At 41.9% G+C, this 23260-nt stretch overlaps 2 protein-coding genes across 3 annotated transcripts in view; both read right to left on the reverse strand.

The window, feature by feature from the left end:
- Positions 1–1223: 1223 nt before the first annotated feature.
- On the reverse strand, positions 1224–5894 carry LOC106576407 (amphoterin-induced protein 2). Its single transcript, XM_014153559.2, has 2 exons — positions 5550–5894; positions 1224–4930 (listed from the first exon to the last, which is right to left on the reverse strand). The coding sequence occupies exon 2, from the start codon at positions 4839–4841 to the stop codon at positions 3318–3320; it is 1524 nt and encodes a 507-aa protein (XP_014009034.2). The 5' UTR covers positions 4842–4930; positions 5550–5894; the 3' UTR covers positions 1224–3317.
- Positions 5895–22465: 16571 nt separating this feature from the next.
- Positions 22466–23260, reverse strand: part of LOC106576405 (anoctamin-4) — a 42005-nt gene continuing 41210 nt past the window's right edge. For both annotated transcript variants that reach the window (XM_014153552.2, XM_014153556.2), the window contains one exon: positions 22466–23123. The gene's annotated coding sequence lies outside the window, so the exon portion shown is untranslated. The remainder of the gene's footprint in view (positions 23124–23260) is intronic.

Raw genomic sequence — 23260 nt, forward strand, 5'->3', positions numbered from 1 at the left:
CCTCTCACAACTGAATATTTCTGTTTTCTATCAAGGACATTTATTTACACCAAGCACATGAAGTGTCAGTGACTCAATGCGTCAGTTTTCAATTTTCTGTTCACTTACTTATGGTTACATAGTTAATGTGCTGCTACACTGCTAATGTTGAGAACCTTAACATTGGACTGACTGAGGGAAAAGTTGGCTTAATATTAATATTACATATTAACATTTACAATCACCTGTCAACATGCCAATTTAACACACACGTACGTGTTGTAACATGTGTATGTATTTAACAAAAATGGCCTAATGTTTTTTGTTGTTGTGTGATTGTAGTACATCATACAAATATGCTAACAGATCTCACAGGCTCATCATAGCATCGAGTCATTGACCAATAGGCACACATACTAAACATCTCTGAGTTGTCATTATTACAGAAGCCAGGCCTAAAGTCCGTGTGTCGCTAGCTCCCTGCCATTGCTAGGAAAATGTTCCCTTTTCTTCTTAGGAGAAGAAAGGCCAAAATGTGAATTGTTGTTTTCACATCAGTTTGCGGACAATGTGTGTTTTAGGGAGAACTTCAAAACCAAAAAAGACACAGTTCAGAATATAGTACACTATGGCCATACTGTACTCTAATGTAAACTATGTAATTGCATGAGGAAATCATTTGTGAGTTGCTGTCTTGCCCCTTCATCAATGATATAACTGTCATGGAGGCGGAGTTTCATCCTACATGTTCCTCTAACTCCCCTACAGTTATGGTGATGACAGAAAAGAGATCTGTTGTTGACATGGCTTTTCTGTTACAGTTAGCGAGACAGCACAATCTAAAATCAGTTACACCGCCGGCATCCCTGTGGCTTCAAGCATCAAATCAAGAATCGTTTGTTCTGTTCCTACAGTACAGACTACAACACACAAAAGCATGAAACTTCGTTTTTTGTAATGATCCTCTTTTCCTTTGTTGGCTGAGTGGCCTTTTGAAAGCTTTGCTAAAAGATAAATTGGATGTAGCCTCACTTTTTATGGGACCATATTTCCATATAATAACCCTGAAAGGAATAACTTTTCTTTTCATCTACTTTATGGGTGGTTTGTGGCGTAGCTTATTGCTGACCATTCCCCTTTCACATGGATGGCAAATGAGCTGAGGTTTAGTTAACACGGCAATGTCAATGACCAAACAAACACTTTGCATTTAGTGAGTAAGAAAGCCTTGCATCTCTCTCAAATGTTGTTCTATTCCATGATTTAATATATTTAATTAATTCATACCTCTAAATATTGCAATACATTTGATAGCAAAAGGTTATGTTAGGAGAATGACAACTTTTGCATACATTCTGTGACAAATGAGAACAGCGTTACCCAGATAAAGTAAACAAAAATCCTTCAGGTAAATAAACAATTTTCATGACAAGTTTGATTCAAAACCTTTCTGTATAATGCAAGACTGGCAGCATTGCTTGCATGGGAACGAGCTTGGCAATGGCAAAACATACTTAGCACACAGGAAATACAGCAGATACAACTAACAATATTCCTACCAGAGGAGTCAAGGACAAGACCATTGGAGAAAGGGCAAAGGTCATGGTTGTAAAAACTAGGGATCTGATACTGTAGCTACTAGCTGGAGGTGACAAAATGCCCAGGACATGACTAAAGGGGAGGACTGAGTCTTGGGAAATTGTAGTTTTACGTTCAATTTTACAAACATTCTATACCAAATGAAATACAATGACTAGAATGAAAGCAGCTCCAAGTCCCTCGTTGTTTGCAGATCCCATGAAACCGGATAGGTGTAAACAATATGGCAGAAGCTCCCCAAAGCCCATTGAAAAGGCTAGATGGTGCCATCACCATTATTGCTTACATATATACGGCTCCTTCAGATCTGTAAACACAGAAGGGATGGGGGCTAGGGGTTCAGGTCAAACGTATGTCCCATACATACAACTTTTATGAGGGCCTGATTACACAGCTGAGTTAGAGTTCTCTGCACTAGACAACACAGCCTTAAAAACGGTCACAGATTTTAGTCCATCAGATTCCTTCTTCAGATACTTCAAATCACTAGGTTCCATCCTGATACTACATGTCTGTACAAGTCACATTTAGCTGTGGTATAACATTATACTGTGATCACGTAATATTCACAACACAGTTTGTAAATAAAACAAACAACAACCATAAAAACATGGAACTGTGGGCTTTGTCTATAAACATGTAGTTTGGTACAGAGACCATTCAATTTGACGTGCTAAGTCACATCTGGATGCCAGTTACCTTGTCATCGGTGGGAATGGGAACCTACTGTAGTTAAATATGTCCCCTAGAGAACTGTCAGTGGGGGGGGGGGATCTCGGCAATCAATTCCTGTCCACTCCATCACCTCAAAGGACGTGAACACGCTTTTTAAAGCTTTATTCCATTACAGCCTAACGCTAAGATAAAATTAAGTGTTTTCTTACTAAAAATGGTGTCTGCAAGATATAGCAGGTCTCTTGCACTGTTTCGAGATCATTGATGGATAAAAAAGCCTACTCATCTGAAATGCATATATACTTAAATGAAGATACAACATCAAGACAATGAAATGTAGGTCTTCTAAATGAATGTCAATATCCAGGTTAGTTCAATATATTAATACCAGCAGTAACATATCAGTCCCTTCCTCACCTTGAAAAACTCTCTATTCACAGTCATACCTGCAAAAATAACCGAGAACAACAATAGTATATAGGTCATGGGAGGCTTGGGGCTAGAGCTGGCTAGTTCCCAGACACTGATCAGGGTCGACTTTGGCATCTTTGTCTGAATGCATCCATTCAACCTGCATATAATACATTAAGAATACATTTACAGTGTTCGCCCTGTTATGATCATTCATAATAGCGCATGGCACCTTATGACAGACTAGGAACCTGCAAGTAAGCATTTGGATGGACAGTGTATACCATGTGTATCCTGTAATAACATTAAGTTATAGATCCATGAATGCCTACATAAAGCATTTCACACAGGTGTTTCACAGAATGTATTTTGTTTTGAACTATTTCTTTATCTGCAAGTTCATATGTATAAAACTTTGACATAAAGAAACCAACTACTGTTTCCATATCTATCCACACAGTAGGTATAACATTAAAAAGCAGTCTGATCACTGTTGTGAAATAACAGGTGTTAAAACTACTTTCATGTATGGATTCTCAATGCGAGGTTTCAATATTTGACATTTTGAGAACCATGTTACAAACAGTCCATTTTGCATGGTGTAGTCTAGTCCAGTGAAAGCCTGGTGGGGCTTGAAGGACACACCCTGAATGCTACGCAATGTGTTCTTCGAGGACCTGCTCCAAGGCCCTGCTTCCATTCTTCAAAATGCCCTCTGTGGCTGCAGCGTCCATTACTGGGTGCTTGGCGCTGCATTTGTGGGGGTGTTCGCCCCCCGTTTCGAGGAAGGCCACCCTCTTTCCACCGGTGACCCTTCTGTCTGCGAGCTCCGCCTCCCTGGGATCTGCACAGAGGAGCATGGCTCGCCCGCCGCACCCACCAACGCCCCCGGCCTTTCCACCATGGCAACGGCAGGGAGTGAGGTACAGGTAGAGGAGCACCAGGACGATGCTGACCACACAGGACGCCAGCGTGGTAAAGGCCGTGTTAAAATGCTCCCCGCCGCTGCTACGTTCCTCCCCGCTCTTGCCCGGTCCGCTGGAGTTACCTACGGAGACGGTGACCTCCAAAGTCTCGTTGGAGCTCCGGCGTCGCCCGCGGACTGCCACGCATGAGTAAGTCCCTGAATCCTCCCGGAGAGCCCCTCGGATCTCCAGGGTACCGTTGGTGAGGACCGTGAGGCGGCTGCTCTGATCGTCTGTTACGCCCAGTGCCGGGGATCCATCGCCCGGGGTCACCCAGAACACCATCAACCCTTCCCGGAGGGGGAGAGAAATGCCAGGGCACGGCACCATGAGCCAATCTCCAGGCTCTGCCTGGTAAGACACTTCTACAGGTCCATTAAACCCACCCTGAGGGCTAGCAGAACAATTCAGCCACTCCTCCTGACCCAGGCTGCATGGATACTCCTCCCTGAAGTCTAGTAGGGGACGGTACTGCCTCCTCTCCCAGTACTCCAGCATGGCGCGCAGGGCACAGTCGCACACCAACGGGTTCCCCTGCAAATAGATGCCACCCTGCTGCCAGGTGGCCAGAGAGAGTAGGCTTTGCACGGGCACCTGCCTCACCATGTTCATCGACAAATCCAGGAAACGCAGACGTGGCAGAGCCCCATCTCGCTGGTAGAGCTCCAGGGGGAAGGCAGCCAGTCTGTTCCCGCCCAGATACAGCCTTTCCAGGCTGCTCAGCCCCTGGAAGGCTCCCGCCATGGTCTGACTGATGCGGTTTCCAAACAGAAGCAGCACTTCCAGTTCCCCGAGCCCATGAAAGGCAGATGCGTTGAGCCGAGACAGCCCATTGGACGAGAGGTCCAGGTGGCGAAGGTGAGGGGTGGGGGCGAAGGCGTCCGGTGCCAGATGGGTAATGGCGTTTTGACTGAGGACCAGCGCGGTCAGCCTGTCCAGACACCGGTCTGGCCAATCCAAAAGCAGAGCAGAGAGGACATTGTGGCTGAGGTCCAATCGGGTGACATAGCCAGGGAGGTCAGGGGGAACGGTTGACAGATTGCGACCACTGCAGGAGACGATGTCGCTGGCACACAGGCAGGGTGGTGGGCAGGCGGCCGTGAATGTCATACGGGACACACACACGGACAGGAGGAATGCCAAGGTAACCCTAAAGCCATGTAAGTGCCCGTCAATGGACACACACAGCGGTTGTGGCACAATGGGACACATTCTACTGTTTGATGGCTGAGTCTCAGCTTGTTGGTGAAAAAGTTGCAAACATCTTATGAGCCACTCTTAAGCATCCCATTCAAAAAGAGCTGAGAGAGAGCGAGAGAGAGAGAGAGAGACACACAGAGAGGGAGAGATGGGTATTGGCATCGATAATGTCATATGACAGTGATTAACTTGTTTTCTCTGCAAAATAACCTTAATGCTAGAGTCCTTAATTAAAACAATAAAAAGTGGCCATCCCACCTCTGTTTTGGTAAAAAAACTGAGGGATGGACATGGAGAAATGTAACCACTCTCAAATTCATAGACAGAGATGTGGATGAAAGGACTGAGGATCCATTATATCAGAATTCGAGTTTTAACCATGTTTTGAGGCTTTACAGTGTTTGTTTACAGTGTTTATAAACATTGGAGTAAAATATGTTTACATTTTGGGTTCTGATGGGGTTAGACAGTTGAACTAAACTCATGAGGCATTAGCTATTACATTTGATAACCATCTGGATTATGCTCGTTTAAGAAGACAATTTACAGTGGAATAGCTCGAACCATCATGTAGTTTAGAACTACTAGTGAAACTGTTATTTTACCAGCTGAAAATTAGGCTATAAGGGAATAGATTGAGTCTCATAGAAAATACTCCCAGGGGGCTGCCAAATTAAAAGAAAAGGTCCAAGCAATAGAAAGTTTAACATAACCACTTACATTTCCAAACGATGAAGATCCTCACAATAATGCGACATCGTTTTTTCGTATTGTGACCATAACCAATGAACGTATTTCGCTCACCTCTGGAATTGTTTTCATCTCACACAAGATGCGTAGGCTATATTCCGTTATAAGAAAAAAATGGAACCAATACTTCATGCAATAAAATACACTTTCTAGTGTATTGTCATCTCCACACAGACTCCAAAAGCGTCCAAATTAAAGCAGAGCTTTCAGGACTCAGGAAGCGTGTTGTTCAGTTCACCTTTTGTGGGAGCGGTGGCGCACAAAATAAATATGGCACATCGATAGTAGGCTTAGGCTATTAAACCAATTAGGCGACTTGTTTCCTCGCGTCCCCGACAAATGAAACCGTTGCTTGGATGCCACGGTGTGTCTGGGTAGGTTACGCTATTGCGCAGCATCAGTTGGTCTACAACCCTCAATTGATTTTATATATATATATATATATATATACAACGTGTGTAAACACAGAATTTGCAAATAAACATGTTTCATTTACAAATAAAACAATTGATACTGTAGGCTGATAGATTAAGCTATTATTGATAATCAGGCTGCAACAATTGCATAGTAATATTGGCATTGGCGTTATTGACTGAAATGTATAAAAATAGAAACGCCACATGTAAAGTGTTGGTTACATTTTTCATGAGCTGAGATAAAAGATCACCAAAAATGTTCCATAATGTACAAAAAGCTTATTTATTTCAAATTTTGTGCACCAATTTCTTTACATCCTTGAAAGTGAGCCTTTCTCATTTGCCAAAATAATCCATCCACCTGACAGGTGTGGCATATCAAGAAGTTGATTAAACAGCATGATCATTAAACAGGTGCACCTTGTGCTGGGGCCAGTAAAAGGCCACTAAAATGTTTTGTCACACAACACAATGCCACAGATGTCTCAAGTTGAGGGAGCATGCAATTGGCATGCTGACTGTAGGAATGTCCAACAGAGCTGTTGCCAGAGAATTGGATGTTCATTTCTCTACCATAAGACGCCGCCGTCATTTTAGAGAATTTGGCAGTACATCCAACCGGCCTCACAACCGCAGACCTCGTGTAACCACGCCACTTACACATCCGGCTTCTTCACCAGTAGGATTGTGGGGGGGGGGGACTAAATATGCACTAAATATGATTTGAATAATGCAAGATCTTAAATCCCAGCAGTCTTTAAAATGACATTCAGGATCAAAAGGTTTCAAAAGCTGTTTTTAATTCATAAAAAAAACATTAATTGGAATATAATATTGGAATGGAATATAAATAATAACATTAAATAACATTGGAATATAACATTTAATAACTAACTTAACTAATTAACTCAGTGTAACTATGTAGCAACTCTCTTATGTTCTGATTTTGCACAATTCTAATTAGTACATGTAGGTCACAAATAAAGCTATCCCTAGTAAAATTGGAGCACAACTCATGAGCCCACCTCCTGCACTGCTCGCACCTAATCCAGTCCCCACCTGTGACTGAAAACAAGGGGAGAGATGCCAATTGAATATCTCTCTCTTAAAAACGTAGATAGCTATCTAGCTATATGACATAAAATGCTGTGTAAAATAGCTAAAAGGCTAAAAAGTAGCATTAACTATAAGGTTGCATTATCAGTCACCAGAGGAAACATTTAGAACTGACATTAAGTTGTTCTCTTTTTTTATGTATTTTACCTCAGACGATCTGGTAGTAAGGTTGCTAGCTAGAACCCCTAGCAGCTTATGCTAATTAGCGAGCTGACTAGCATTTAATGCTAGTGAAGTTGCTAGCTAGCAAGTTAACATAAACTAGCACTAACTGGGCTAGTCATTGTCTAAATGACAGGTAGAAACACATTCATAACCACAAAGGGGTAACTAGCCCCCAGGGGTCAGTTACCCCCCAGAGTTGCCCCAACACAATCATCTTACATACTCAAAAATGATCAACATGCTTCTCTCTAAACAAGTTGGTTATTTATCTTAAGGCTTTCCTACTTGTATATTTAACAAAAATATATAGATCTAACTTCATTGGAATATATCTACAACTTTTTTGAAATGTCCAAAAATTACCACAAAATCGTTTTGTTGAAATATCTCCAAAAGTTGTAATGACACAGAGGACATTTTTTTGTTCAGCAAGAACAGTGACAGCCAGGGAAAATAATTTGGTGACCTCTTGTGGTCTTTATGTGAATTGGACTTGAGAGATATGGGATAGGTCACCTAATTGTGTCAACACAGGATCCTTTCAATGAACAACATGCAATAACATGTTTGGCCAAAGAAACATCCCCGTGGGCAAAAACTGGTTGAGTTGATTCAACGTTGATGACGTTGAATCAATTTGGAAAACTGATTGGATTTTCAAAAAGTCACCAATCAGTTTGAATCAACTCAACCAGTTTTTGCCCAGTGGCATGTTTCTTTGGCCAAACATGTTATTGCATGTTGTTCATTGAAAACATTGTAAATGTATCGCCTCAAAACATGGTATTAATACAACACCTTTGATGTAATGTATGGTCAGTCCTCTGTCTATGTATCTGAATGGTTAAATTTCTCCAAGCTCAAACATGTTTAACCTTTGTTTAACTAGGCAAGTCAGTTAAGAACAAATTCTTATTTTCAATGACGGCCTAGGAATAGTGGGTTACCTACCTTGTTCAGGGGCAGAAGGACAGATTTTTACCTTGTCAGCTCGGGGACTCGATCTAGCAACCTTTTGGTTACTTGCCCAATGCTCTAACCACTAGGCTACCTGCCACCCCACTTATAGGGCCAATCCGCTGTTGAAACAATAACAAAACGACAACTTTGCCTCTGTTTTGGTAAAAAGCTGAGGGTTGAGCCTGGAGAAATGTAACCATTCAAATTCATAGACAGAGGACTGACCATATGTTACATCAAAGGTGTTGTTTTAACCATTAATACCATGTTTTAACTATGTTTTGAGGCTATACAGTGTTGAGGCGATACATTTACAATGTTTACAATCATTGTAGTAAAACCAGCTTATATTTTGGGTTCAGATGGGGTGTGACAGTTGAACTAAGTTCATGAGCATTAAGTTATATTCTTCATGTATGGGTATATATAATTAATTTATGAGTCATAAAATGGATACAACAACTGCAGTTTGCCCCTCGTTCTACCCCTGAGCAAGGCAGTTAACCCAGTGTTCCCGGGCGACGATGACGTGGATGTCGATTAAGGCAGCCCCCCGCATCTCTCTGATTCAGGGGTTGGGTTAAACGCGGAAGACACATTTCAGTTGAATGCATTCCGTTGTACAACTGACTAGGCATCCCCCTTTCCCTTTAAGTCATACGAAGACAGTGGCCTATTTAAATCGGAATAGAGAGTAGCATGCTTATGGAAATCAGCATATGTCTTCTACCACAGTCTTTAGTGGAGAAGAATTTCAACAGACATCCACTGTAACAAACTGGTGCATTGAACTGTATTTAGCACCTGGAAAATGGAACAATAGATTGATTGTATAAGAAGATAATGACAGGCCTATAGTATATATTAATACAAAATAATCATCACTTGTCTACTTTGGATAAAACATAATATATTTCATAATTGAATATGAGGTACTCTTATTGTCACAACAAAGGACATACTGTATGCCATGTCTATTGAACAGCAGTGATTAGGCCTATCTGGCAACGTTTCAAGTCTTTTAGGACAATCTAAAGACCATGGAGCTTTAAATTCAGCCCATACCCCTGACTCATGTACCTCATCTCCTGTGACTGTGTGCTTCGAAAAGGTCCTGCTGACATGACCAATGACTGGTGGTGTTATATTGATGTTATATGCCTCCCAAAGGGTAGTGTTATCCACATATCCTATTAGGAATAACATTATATTAACAAATTCAGTGCATGGTATAAATCTAACTTTGAAGGGTTTGATCAGCATAACCAATATGAAACACTTCTCACCCACCTAACAGCTTTTAGCATTGAATATAAAATATCTGATTAGCTTGAATGATACAACCCATCCTACACATATTCCCTCCCTAAATAGGACATGCTGTGAATCGTTGCAGGCAGTGGTGTAGTGGTGCCTGGAGAAGTAGATATACTCTAACTGTGAAATAAAAAATAATAAAAATGGACCACCCGGCAACGGAAATGCGCCCTGTGTGAAAACTTCTATGAGAAACAGTGACATACACTCTGAATGACCTAAATTGTTGTTTTTTTATATAAAAAAAATGTGGATGTTCTAAGTCAGACTTGTCAAACTCATTCCCTGGAGGGCTGAGTGTCCGTGGGTTTTCGCTCCACCCTTGTACTTGATTGATTAATTAAGGTCACTAATTACAATAGTAAGGAACTCCCCTCACCTGGTGGTCAAAGTCTTAAATGAAAGGAAAAACTAAAACCTGCAGACACTTGGCCCTCCTTGGAATGAGTTTGAACCTCCTCTTCTAAGTCCACAATAACAATGCTTAAACCACATCAGGAGACCCCTTTTGAGGTCTGGGAAAAATCTAAGAAATTGTTTTTTGATTGTAGTTACCCTTTTATTCAAGTGTGCAAGCATATAACACTGTTGTTTGGTTAGCGGTGTTTCGATAGCACATGAGATGGAGTTTTCAAAACAAATGGCCACTGGATTGATGCAAATAATCATGATATCATTCAGCCAGGTAGGTTACTTTGTAGCTGGTTAACATTTCATTGAGAAGGTTTTGGGAAAGCCTTTCCATATACCAGAAGGCGGTTAGTCCCATCAATTGGAAGCAATTACTTTATAAAAGACTTCCTCATATGCATACTCCTGTTCAAATCAAAATCAAATCAATTTATATAGCCCTTCTTACATCAGCTGATATATCAAAGTGCTGTACAGAAACCCAGCCTAAAACCCCAAACAGCAAGCAATGCAGGTGTAGAAGCACGGTGGCTAGGAAAAACTCCCTAGAAAGGCCAAAACCTAGGAACAAACCTAGAGACGAACCAGGCTATGAGGGGTGGCCTGTCCTCTTCTGGCTGTGTCGGGTGGAGATTATAACAGAACATGGCCAAGATGTTCAAATGTTCATATATTATCAGCATGGTCAAATAATAATAATCACAGTAGTTGTCGAGGGTGCAACAAGTCAGCACCTCAAGAGTAAATGTCAGTTGGCTTTTCATTGCCGATCATTGAGAGTATCTCTACCACTCCTGCTGTCTCTAGAGAGTTGAAAACAGCAGGTCTGGGACAGGTAGCACGTCCGGTGAACAGGTCAGGGTTCCATAGCCGCAGGCAGAACAGTTGAAACTGAAGCAGCAGCACGGCCAGGTGGACTGGGGACAGCAAGGAGTCATCATGCCAGGTAGTCCTGAGGCATGGTCCTAGGGCTCAGGTCCTCTGAGAGAGAGAAAGAGAGAATTAGAGAGAGCATACTTAAATTCACACAGGACACCGGATAAGACAGGATAAATACTCCAGATATAACAGACTGACCCTAGCCCCCCGACACATAAACTACTGCAGCATAAATACTGGAGGCTGAGACAGGAGGGGTCAGGAGACACTGTGGCCCCATCCGATGATACCCCCGGACAGGGCCAAACAGGCAGGATATAACCCCACTCACTTTGCCAAAGCACAGCCCCCACACCACTAGAGGGATATCTTCAACCACCAACTTACCATCCTGAGACAAGGCCGAGTATAGCCCACAAAGATCTCGGCCACGGCACAACCCACGGGGGGGCGTCAACCCAGACAGGAAGACCACGTCAGTGATTCAACCCACTCAAGTGACGCACCCCTCCTAGGGACGGCATGGAAGAGCACCAGTAAGCCAGTGACTCAGCCCCTGTAATAGGGTTAGAGGCAGAGAATCCCAGTGGAGAGAGAGGAACCGGCCAGGCAGAGACAGCAAGGGCGGCTCGTTGCTCCAGAGCCTTTCCGTTCACCTTCACATTCCTGGGCCAGACTACACTCAATCATATGACCTACTGAAGAGATGAGTCTTCAGTAAAGACTTAAAGGTTGAGACCGAGTCTACGTCTCTCACATGGGTAGGCAGACCATTCCATAAAAATGGAGCTCTATAGGAGAAAGCCCTGCCTCCAGCTGTTTGCTTAGAAATTCTAGGGACAATTAGGAGGCCTGCATCTTGTGACCATAGCGTACGTGTAGGTATCCTCAACTTCAGCGATGTCATTTACAAAATAGCCTCCAATACCCTGCTCAACAAATTGGATGCAGTCTATCACAGTGCCATCCGTTTTGTCACCAAAGCCCCATATACTACCCACCACTGTACGCTCTCATTGGTTGGCCCTCGCTTCATACTAGTAGCCAAACCCACTGGCTCCAGGTCATCTACAAGACCCACCTGCACCCACCTGTAGCACACACTCCAGCAGGTATATCTCACTTGTCACCCCCAAAACCAATTCCTCCTTCGGCCGCCTCTCCTTCCAGTTCTCTGCTGCCAATGACTGGAACGAACTACAAAAATCTCTGAAACTGGAAACACATATCTCCCTCACTAGCTTTAAGCACCAGCTGTCAGAGCAGCTCACAGATTACTGCACCTGTACATAGCCCATCTATAATTTATCCCAAACAACTACCTCTCCCCTACTGTATTTATTTATTTTGCTACTTTGCACCCCATTATTTATATTTCTACTTTGCACTTTCTTCCACTGCAAATCTACCATTCCAGTGTTTTACTTGCTATATTGTATGTACCTCGCCACCATGGCCTTTTTGCCTTTACCTCCCTTATCTCACCTCATTTGCTCACGTTGTATATAGACTTATTTTTCTACTGTATTATTGACTGTATGTTTGTTTTACTCCATGTGTAACTCTGTGTTGTTGTATGTGTCAAACTGCTTTGCTTTATCTTGGCCAGGTCGCAATTGTAAATGAGAACTTGTTCTCAATTTGCCTACCTGGTTAAATAAAGGTGAAATAAAATAAATAAATAAAAATGTAGGACCAAATCGTAAAGATAGGTAGGAGCAAGCCCATGTAATGCTTTGTAGGTTAGCAGTAAAACCTTGAAATCAGCCCTTGCCTTAACAGGAAGCCAGTGTAGGGAGGCTAGCACTGGAGTAATATGATACAATTGTTTGGTTCTAGTCAGGATTCTAGCAGCCGTATTTAGCACTAACTGAAGTTTATTTAGTGCTTTATCCGGGTAGCCAAAAAGTAGAGCATTGCAGTAGTCTAACCTAGAAGTAACAAAAGCATGGATTCATTTTTCAGCATCATTTTTGGACAGAAAGTTTCTGATTTTTGCAATGTTACGTAGATGGAAAAAGCTGTCCTTGACACAGTCTTGATATGTTCGTCAAAAGAGAGATCAGGGACAAGAGTAACGTCGATGTCCTTCACAGTTTTATTTGAGACGACTGTACAACCATCAAGATTAATTGTCAGATTCAACAGAAGATCTCTTTGTTTCTTGGGACCTAGAACAAGCATTTCTGTTTTGTCCGAGTTTAAAAGTAGAACGTTTGCAGCCATCCACTTCCTTATGTCTGAAACACAGGCTTCTAGCGAGGGCAATTTTGTGGCTTCACCATGTTTCATTGAAATGTACAGCTGTGAGTCATCCCCATAGCAGTGAAAGTTAACATTATGTTTTCGAATGACATCCCCAAGAGGTAAAATATATAGTGAAAACAATAGTGGTCCTAAAACGGAACCTTGAGGAACACCGAAATTTACAGTTGATTTGTCAGAGGACAAACCATTCACAGAGACAAACTGATATCTTTCCGACAGATAAGATCTAAACCAGGCCAGAACTTGTCCGTGTAGACCAATTTTGGTTTCCAATCTCTCCAAAAGAATGTGGTGATCGATGGTATCAAAAGCAGCACTAAGGTCTAGGAGCACGAGGACAGATGCAGAGCCTTGGTCTGACGCCATTAAAAGGTAATTTACCACCTTCACAAGTGCAGTCTCAGTGCTATGATGGGGTCTAAAACCAGACTGAAGCATTTCTTATACATTGTTTGTCTTCAGGAAGGCAGTGAGTTGCTGCGCAACAGCTTTTTCAAACATTTTTTGAGAGGAATGGAAGATTCGATATAGGCTGATAGTTTTTTTATATTTTCTGGGTCAAGGTTTGGCTTTTTCAAGAGAGGCTTTATTACTGCCACTTTTAGTGAGTTTGGTACACATCCAGTGGATAGAGAGACGTTTATTATGTTCAACATAGGAGGGCCAAGCACAGGAAGCTTGGAATAGGGTCCAGCATGCAGCTTGAAGGTTTAGAGGCCATGATTAGTTTCATCATTTTGTCAAGAGATATAGTACTAAAACACTTGAGTGTCTCCCTTGATCCTAGGTCCTGGCAGAGTTGTGCAGACTCAGGACAACTGAGCTTTGGAGGAATACGCAGATTTAAAGAGGAGTCCGTAATTTGCTTTCTAATGATCATGATCTTTTCCTCAAAGAAGTTCATGAATTTATTACTGCTGAAGTGAAAGCCATCCTCTCTTGGGGAATGCTGCTTTTTAGATAGCTTTGCGACAGTATCAAAAATAAATGTTGTATTGTTCTTATTTTCCTCAATTAAGTTGGAAAAATAGGATGATCGAGCAGCAGTGAGGGCTCTTCGATACTGCACGGTACTGTCTTTCCAAGTTTCCTGTTCTATTGGTTTTCTTTAAACTTTCTTTCATTGTCTTGCAACCAAAGGCATTATCCTAGTCATATTAGCATCTTTAGATCTCCCCTCTTTTAAAATGTCTAATGGATATTTAGATCTCTGTCCATAAAATTGCTCGCATGTGCAGTGGGCATTTCAGAACAACATTTTCCCGCAAATTGCATTTTGGAACATTTGCGAGTAGGCCTACCACCATGTAGCCTCTGCGGAGTCCCCAGCAACCGGATGTTCAGTTTTGAGGGAAATAGAGCCTGGGACTTTTGGATGTTAACAAGGTGACGCTCCAGCTTAACTCCTCCTCCGCATGAACTGGATTGGTTGAACAGTGCAGAAGAGAACCTCTGCCGACAGATTTTTTCCTTCTCGTCAAGACCAGTATCTAGGGGATCTAGTTTCAGGCATTTCTTTTACGCCTGTTACATTAGGTTAACTCCGTGTTCACATTGGTGCGCTTAAAATGTGAAGAAATAATAATTTATCAACATTTTAAGATAAAATGGTCTGTTCCATCAGCCTTATTAATTTATACGGCATATACTGTACCTACACTAGTCCTACTTTGATATGCATCGTGGGGATTCAAAAGTGAGTATACGTAATGCCCACTGAAAAATAAGTGGGTATACCTGCGTATACCCTCCACTACACCACTGACTGTAGGTTTATTTACTGTAACAGCCAAGACAAAATCTCCCTGTGTGAAGTTATATCATATAGCTTTGTTTAATCCATCACATAGCCTTTAAATGTACAATTAACTTTGTAGCTTTCATTGCTTTCCATAATGATTGTCTTAACTTTTCAGAGGTTTTGGACAATGTTACAAAGAGTTAAGGGTGAACTCCTTGCCCGCTGTAAACTTGAATGCAGCCAACATCCAAATCGCTGCTAGCTTGCCAGGCAATCAGATCAGATATTAATTTAGATCAATAGCAAAACAGGTCCTACTATATAAGTAAACTGGGAAACAACATTTTTGATAGCAGGCCTCCGTTTTGGATAAAGACAAGTTTAGTCACGACACACATTGCATGTGCACCGGCGCACCTGACACCGTTGTAGCGTCACAAGTGATGCTTTAGGAAGCAGTGACAATAGTACCTGATGAAACTACAGAGCAGCTTGAGCCCATTTAATTCCTGCACCCAAAGTGAAGTCAATTCCATTAGCCATACGGGAATTGAACGGGAGGCCTACAGGGTAATCCAGACTTCCTCTATAATCACTATGCACTTGTAATTATGAGCTTCCCATCCCGGACACCGTGACAGACACACTCTGCCTTAGGGACGGTTGCCATGGCAATCATCATCAAAGGGGATGGTCTCGAGAGCTCTGCAAAATGTCCAACCACCACGACACATCGAGGTTTGAATGACAGAAATGGGATGATTTACCCCAGACACCTGCTGCATTTACAGTCTGGTCACGCCGAGGGGCGTCTCACTGATCTGAACCCGTATAACTTATCTTTTGTCAGATATAACAGCTTTTTGGAAGCCTTGTTATTTCAGATGAAGTTTTATCTTTTGTTTTTTCAGAACTTCAAAACTTTGGTGATGCTGACTGTACAAATATGATAGAATTTCAGGGAAATCCTAAATTTTGACTGGACAGGACCTGATTCAAGAAATCTGTTTCTCAGTTGCCCAAAGAAAAATAATTATTGCTGCCAAGAGGCATTCAGCATTGGTTTCCGCCACACTCACTATCTTGACAACAATGAGTACTTGGGTTCATATACCTGTTATTACAAATGTAAACAAACTAAACAGAAGTCTTGGCACATGGACTCACCAACTCTGATGACTAGACTCTTATGGATGAATCCTCAGGCTGGGTGAGCTCTGTGGTTGCAGTAGTGGGCCTTTAAAAACAAGCAACAATGGCATATGAAATGTTCTTCCTTCAGCAAATCCACAGAGTACGTTCATGCACATGGAAAAGTCAATGAAGTGGAATTAGTTGTGAGGAGTTCCTCCAAAGGAACCATACTAGCTACAGTAAAACATGGGTTTTCCATCATGGCTCACATCAACACCATCATCCCAGACACCCTGGACCAACTCCAAATAGCATACTGCCCCAACAGATCTACAGATGACACAATCTTTATTGCACTTCACACTGCCCTTTCCCATCTGGACAAGAGGAACACCTATGTGAGAATGCTGTTCATTGACTACAGCTCATTGTTCAACACCATAGTGCCCTCCAAGCTCATCACTAAGCTAAGGACCCTGGGACTTAGGGTTGTTCTTAGTTCCCTCCTGTACTCTGTTCACCCACGACTTCATGGGTGAACAACACCATCATTAAGTTTGCAGATGACACAACGGTGGAAGGCCTGGTCACCAACTTTGATGAGACAGCCTATAGGGAGGAGGTCAGAGACCTGGCAGTGTGGTGCCAGGACAACAACCTCTCTCTCAACGTCAGCAAGACAAAGAAGATGATCGTGGACTACAGGACACGGAGGGCCCAGCACACCCTGTTCACATTGACGGGCTGTAGTGGAGCGGGTCGAGAGCTTCAAATTCCTTGGTGTCCACATCACTAAGGATCGATCATGGTCCACACACCAACAGATTCATGAAGAGGGCACGACAACGCCTCTTCCCTCTCAAGAGGCTGAAAAGATTTGGCATGGGTCCGCAGATCCTCAAAATGTTCTACAGCTGCACCCCCAAGCCATAAGACTGTTAAATAGTTAGTTAAATAGTTAGCCAAATAGCTATCTTTCTGCATTGACCCTTTTTGCAATAACTTTGACTCATTACATAAGCTGCTGCTAATGTTTATTATCTGTCACTTATTCCTAGTTATACTATATGTACATATCTACCTCAAATTACATTGACTTGGTACTGGTGCCCTGTGTATATAGCCCATGTTATTGTTACTCACTGTGTATTTATTATTAAGTGTTTTACTTTACTATTATTTCTCAAATTTTCTTTATCTCTGCATTGTTGCGAAGGGCCTGTAAGTATGAATTTCACTGTTATATTACAAAGGATGTGATGAATAAAAATATATTTGGTTTATGCTGCTAACCCTTCTGATGCTTATGGTCTCCCAAGTTGTCCCTCTTTAAACACTTGTAACCAAATACTCCGTCCATACATCAAAGTGGCCAAATATTCCTTCCCTAAATCAAACTGCCCACCATCTTTCACACCTTATCTTTTTCCTCTTCCTCTTCCTGTGTAACACTTTTTATCGTCCATGCCAAAGAAACCAAACGTCAATCAAGCCTGATTGATTGCACCTGCTGTTCATTCCTGGTACAGACTGATTAAAGTTAGTAAGGAGCTAGGTTTCCATCCAATTGGCTACAGATTTTCATGTGATTATTCAAAAAATCTGAGCATTTCCCACCAAACTGAATTGTTATGGATAAAAATCAGTGCGTGATGATGTAGTACACACAAAATGTACTTTTTCTCTTAAGTTTTCATGTACCAAATAAAAATCTAATGTTCAATGTATTCATCACATTTTCAACTTTACCAATGGTTTTGTCACAAAAAGTGTTGAGTTAAATAGACAATGAGCCTACTCTGGTCTTGGCACGTGTGCTCTAGCCAACAGCTTGCAGATTCTGTGCGGGTAGGATCTGCGGGTATGTTAGTCTGCAATACATGATGAGATTACTATGGATAAGAGCGAGAATATTTGTATTTGTCAAATGGCAGTCAAGCATTGATTGGAAACGCGGTTACTGTTATGAATTGCAACACTGTCAACTTTTTTCATATAATGCTGCATACTGCACCTTTGGGCTCCCGAGTGGCACAGCAGTCTAAGGCACTGCATCTCAGTGCAAGAGGCGTCACTACAGACCCTGGTTCGTTTCCAGGCTGTATCACAACCGGCTGTGATTGGGAGTCCCATAGGGCAGCACACAATTGGCCCAGCGTCGTTAGGGTTTGGCCGGGCTGTCATTGTAAATAAGAATTTGTTCTTAACTGACTTACCTAGTTAAATAAAATACAAAAATAAACTTTACATGGGTAAATTATCATAGTGTTTTGAAAACACAGACAGAGAAATACTGGCAGATTATGATAAACAGCTGACTGCACGTGTACAAACCCCTAAGGTAGATGCTGGGCTAAGTGCCTGTGTGAGTGCACGTCTGTGCGTGTGTATTTATATGTGTTAGTGTTCGTAATACATTGGGTCTTGTAAGTAATGTCTTCTGCAGGTCACGGCTGTAAAGGGATGTGCTACTGGGTCATTGGTATCTCATACATCCCCTCATCCCCTGCAGGTCAGGGGTCACCAAGGCAATGCCATTAGAGGTGTAACTTTAGCCCACCCTTCAAAGTTCCCACCTAACTTTGTTGACGACCTATGGGGTGACAGTGCGAGGGGAGACCTGTGACATATGTACAATGCACCTGACATGGGACAGGACTTATTTGTGGAGGAATGTAACTGTTTTTCTGGGTGATTTGTGATGTTTTATTGGTGCTTCCCATTACCGTTTTTTTGTATTTTAATGTGTGTGTATAATGTGTATATATCTATGTTGTATTATACAGGGGACATCTTCCCTGTTAAAATAAAGGTACAAATAATAGTTTAAAAAAAACATTCAGCGAGGAGATGTACATTTGGAAAGTAAACAAGTAAATTAACAGGTTAGTTTAGAAGAGATTGTGAAACCGGTGTAGACAAATACATTATCGAGTTGTTATGATGGGTCTGCATTAGCAAATTTAGCCAGATCTATAATTTTATATTTATTCACTTAGATTTCCTACATGCCTCCTCTGAAAGCTTTCACGTTTGACATTTGACCATAATCTCTAAATGATATTCAGTTACATGTGCGAGAAAGGTCAAACATGATTGGCTATGAAACTATTAAGCAGCATTTCAAAATGTTTGACTTAGAGACGCAGCACACACTAAATTATTGTTGATGTATTAAAAATGCAACTAATTTCATAATTCGTTTTATGCATCAATTTATAACAGTACCATGTGTTCTTTCAGAATGAATTAATTTGTACGGTCGGTGGACCTATTAAAGTGAGGGGAATAAGACTCTTGTGTTGTGGCACTATTTCCTAGAACAGGACTGGTAAACGGTGCCATAATATTTCATATAAACAGAAATGGGTTCCATGGACAAGTCAATAAATAGAAGGTGGTACCTTTGACCCAATTTCTTGTGTGGGGAAGGTGAAGAGTGGTGCACTGTTGACATAATTGCCACTTTCACCGGGACAAGCGCAGACAGATTCACCCTTAAAAAATGGTCCCTTTCAACGTATTGGGTGCACACAGCAGGTCACGGTTTGGACAGGATGAGAGTAGCTTTCCACATCATCAACTGTGCTATTAGACTACATTATTATCTATCCGCTGTTACAAGGGTTGTAGACACACTTAAGTGTGTGTGTGTGTGTGTGTGTGTGAGATGGAACAGGCTGCTGTGTCGCTCCAGGCAACCAGTGAGTGGTTCTTTCTCTCTCTGTAGCAGGGACAGAGGAAGACAGTCATACATCTAATCTGTTTGTGCAAACAGCCTGCAAGGAGGGCTCTTTATCAGCAACATTAGGGCCGACAGCTGGGGGCCTGACAGTCAAGGACATGCACCATGGCACTGTCGCCATGGGAGTGCTGAAATCATTTATGACATATGATAAAAATACAAGACCATGACTTGTAAATACAAGACACAGTTGTGTGTTGGTGATTTCTGTTGCTCAAAGGGCCTATGCCTTTTTCTGGCAAAGCTCTCACTGGGGTTGGGAAATGCTTGAGGGACCATCACTGTGTGATTCAGGTGTGCTAGAGCTTTTTCACCCTCACATTGAAGTTCTGGATCCTGACAAAATAGCTTTTATCCGAGAGCCTTGATCTTGGAGTATACAAATTTGACCAGTATCAAACCTAAGTTGTCTGTGGTAGCCCACCGAGCTAAAGCCTTAGAATTAGCTCTAGGAGCTGACATGGGTTTTCAAGTATCAGGCATGGTTAATCGTTAGGCAAGCAACATTCAAGGAACCACACAAAGCAGGGGGTCTCTTCAATTCAAATCTGAAAGTCTATATTTGAGAACTCCTATTAAATGTGATTGAACTCGAATAAGTCTGGGTATAACATTATGAGACATTGTGTTTGATGTCTGAATCGTGTCTGAGACAGACTGGAGAGGCAGACTGAGTAGTCCTGCATGAAAAAGTATTCGAAAATGAGTTAGAATGGATTAATTAAAAAGACTAGAGAGGGATACAAATTTGAAGAAAAAAAACCCCAGACGGGCCAAGGAACACTGGTCACCGGTCTGAATGAAATGGATGAAAATTAAAATGAAGTTTTACATCCCATCAGACAGTAGCCTGGACATAGAAATATAATCTATTCATTCATTCTATTTGACATAGCTGCCAAAATACAGGATACGAGGCCATGGCTGATATGATCGCAGATTCCCAGGATAGTCTTACGCAACTCAAAGCCGTCAGGGATAATCCTCTTAGAGGAGAAAATTTGCCTTAATAGAAAACAAACATGCCATGTTTCTCCTCTCCTGTTTTTAATCATCAAAATGGAGAGTTTACGTGTGGATGGGCACCCTACACTAACTCTTCCACCACACCACAGTAATCCACCCTGAAGGACATGGCACTGGACTACATAGAACTTGCAGCCTCCAATTTGTAGTGATGTGCATCATGTACAAGCATAATTTTTTTTTACATCTGCACAGCAGATAACAAGCATTTTGCAATGGTCAGGAGGATTAAGCATTTTGAATATATAAAATGGAACAATATGGAAAAGTTATGAAGCTAAAAACAATATAGAAAGACACCCTTATGGATACGGTGGTTATTAGATGATTAGTACATCCATGTATTATTACGTAAGCTACATCTCAACGACTCAGATGCTAATGTGATCTCCAATAGCTTCCAGCTCCACATGTAACAGTTCCAGTCAAGGTCAGACAGTTAGACTAAGAAGGGATACTCTATGTAACCTCAGAATGGCTTTATAATGCTAACACAATATGACCATAGACAACATACTGTAAAAGTGGTTTTCATATAACATACAGAATGGTTTGGAACTTCCCAGTGGCATTACAAAGCCATTTTCTCAGGCTTCCAGGGTCAAGACAGCTGCAAGATGGTTGTGATTCCGTTGTCAAGACAATCAACTTCCAACCAAAATTCTGTCTCTCTTCAATGACATTCAGCCAAGACATTTCCCCCCAACATGTATCATGCATTTTGTGCTCAAACAGGAACATCCAATTTCTGCTTGAATCCAGCCCTGTGGTTGCTGCTGAAAAAGCCCTTTCAGTGTGCTCTGTGTGCCAACATGACCTTGACTGGCCACTTCAGCCATATTCTTGTTTTGTCTTATTAGACCCTTGAACCTCAGTCATGAATAGGAGCTGTAACAGTTTTAAATTACATCTTATCCTCAATGTAACTGTTACCTATCACAGAAAGGGATAACAAGCTAGTTCACCTTGATAGGCTGTTGTAGCGCCAGATGTGTGAAACAAGCCTGACAATTCCTACGGATATTTTAAAAAGTGGTCGATATTGAGGCGGTGCTTGGGGAACCAATTGTTGCCCTTGGCAAAATGTGTTTTAATATTATATAGACATGTAGACACTAAGAATTATATAAAACGTACAGGAGAAAGCTGCCAAGCTTTAAGTATATGACAGAAATGTTATACCAATAAAGGTGTAAACCAAACAAGAATTTCTCCAGGAGCACAAAAACACTCTACAATGTCACCGGTCATCGTTGTATTTCCCCTAAAATAAACATAAATGAAGATACTTCTCATCAGAACATGACTGTGTTTATCTTTGGACACCTGACAAAAAAATGTGAGAACTAACTGTACACCTATTTGCTTCTCTCTCTCACTGTTCTGAGGCCTGTGGCTGCATCAGAAGATAGGTGTATTGGCGCCCCTTGGTGACCAAGTAGGAAACTGCAGAGGGGAATCAGGTGTTACCACACTAGACACTAGAGGCAGACAGTAGCTGCAGTTACAGTTACTTGGTGGGCAGCCTCTAAACGAGCTGGGGGAGACATCAGTGTTAGTGATGCATACTGTGTTCTGACAACCTGACCTACCCGCTAAGGACGTGCTAACCTCCATGGAGATTCTCATAGTGGCACATTCTGTCAGATGGAAACATGTTGAGACGGTTTTAAAATGACATCAAAGTGCACATGGGACAATTACAAAACCGGTTTGTAATAAATATGCATTTTTATTAGTCTTGTTATTAGTATCCATTGTAAAGGAAGGCATTGGATGTTTGAGCAGTCTGCGTCCACTAACACAGATCTGATGGAACATCGTTTCAAAATAACATCTTATTGCAGCACACAATGTAAGCAGAGAACATGGCTGAAGGTTCACAACCTTGTGAAAGCAATTGATCATGATTTCTCATGAGTTTGTCCTCAAAATAAAAAGGCTAGGATTGTAAACAGGGTTTGTCATTCAACCGCACGGATGACAGAATCTTTTTTGAAGTTGTAACAATAGAACTGCAAAAGTTTTTTTTTGTGTGTTTCTTTGAAATCTACATTCAGGTTTTGAAGAAATGTATAGTTGTGAGTCCAAAGTGGAAGGAGCAATCTGGAAAAAAGTAGTAAACCCATTTTCAAATGTTCCAATGTATGTCCTCTTTTTTCCCCTCACCCACTGGTCTCTCGGATTCAGAATGACGTACAGTACGTTTGAACACCATGGCGAGGAGCATGCTGACGGTCCTCTTGGGGGCGCTCACCTGGTCCAGTGGGAGACGCAGACAGGCAGGACAGTCCCTGGCGTGCATGCAGCCAGTTCTCTGTCATTCCCACACAACACCACCGAGCAAAAATGGACACCAGTATGACCTGTGGAGTCATAGAGAGTGTCAGTAGATAATCACAACAGTAGTGGAACCTCTAGACAACAGGAACAAAAGGGACATGACTTATTTCACTTCCTTGCACAACCTGGTCCCTTGTCGTCCGGTGCTTCAATTGGCAAA

This window comes from Salmo salar, chromosome ssa17 (genome assembly GCF_905237065.1).
Source record: "Salmo salar chromosome ssa17, Ssal_v3.1, whole genome shotgun sequence".
NCBI lineage: Eukaryota > Metazoa > Chordata > Actinopteri > Salmoniformes > Salmonidae > Salmo > Salmo salar.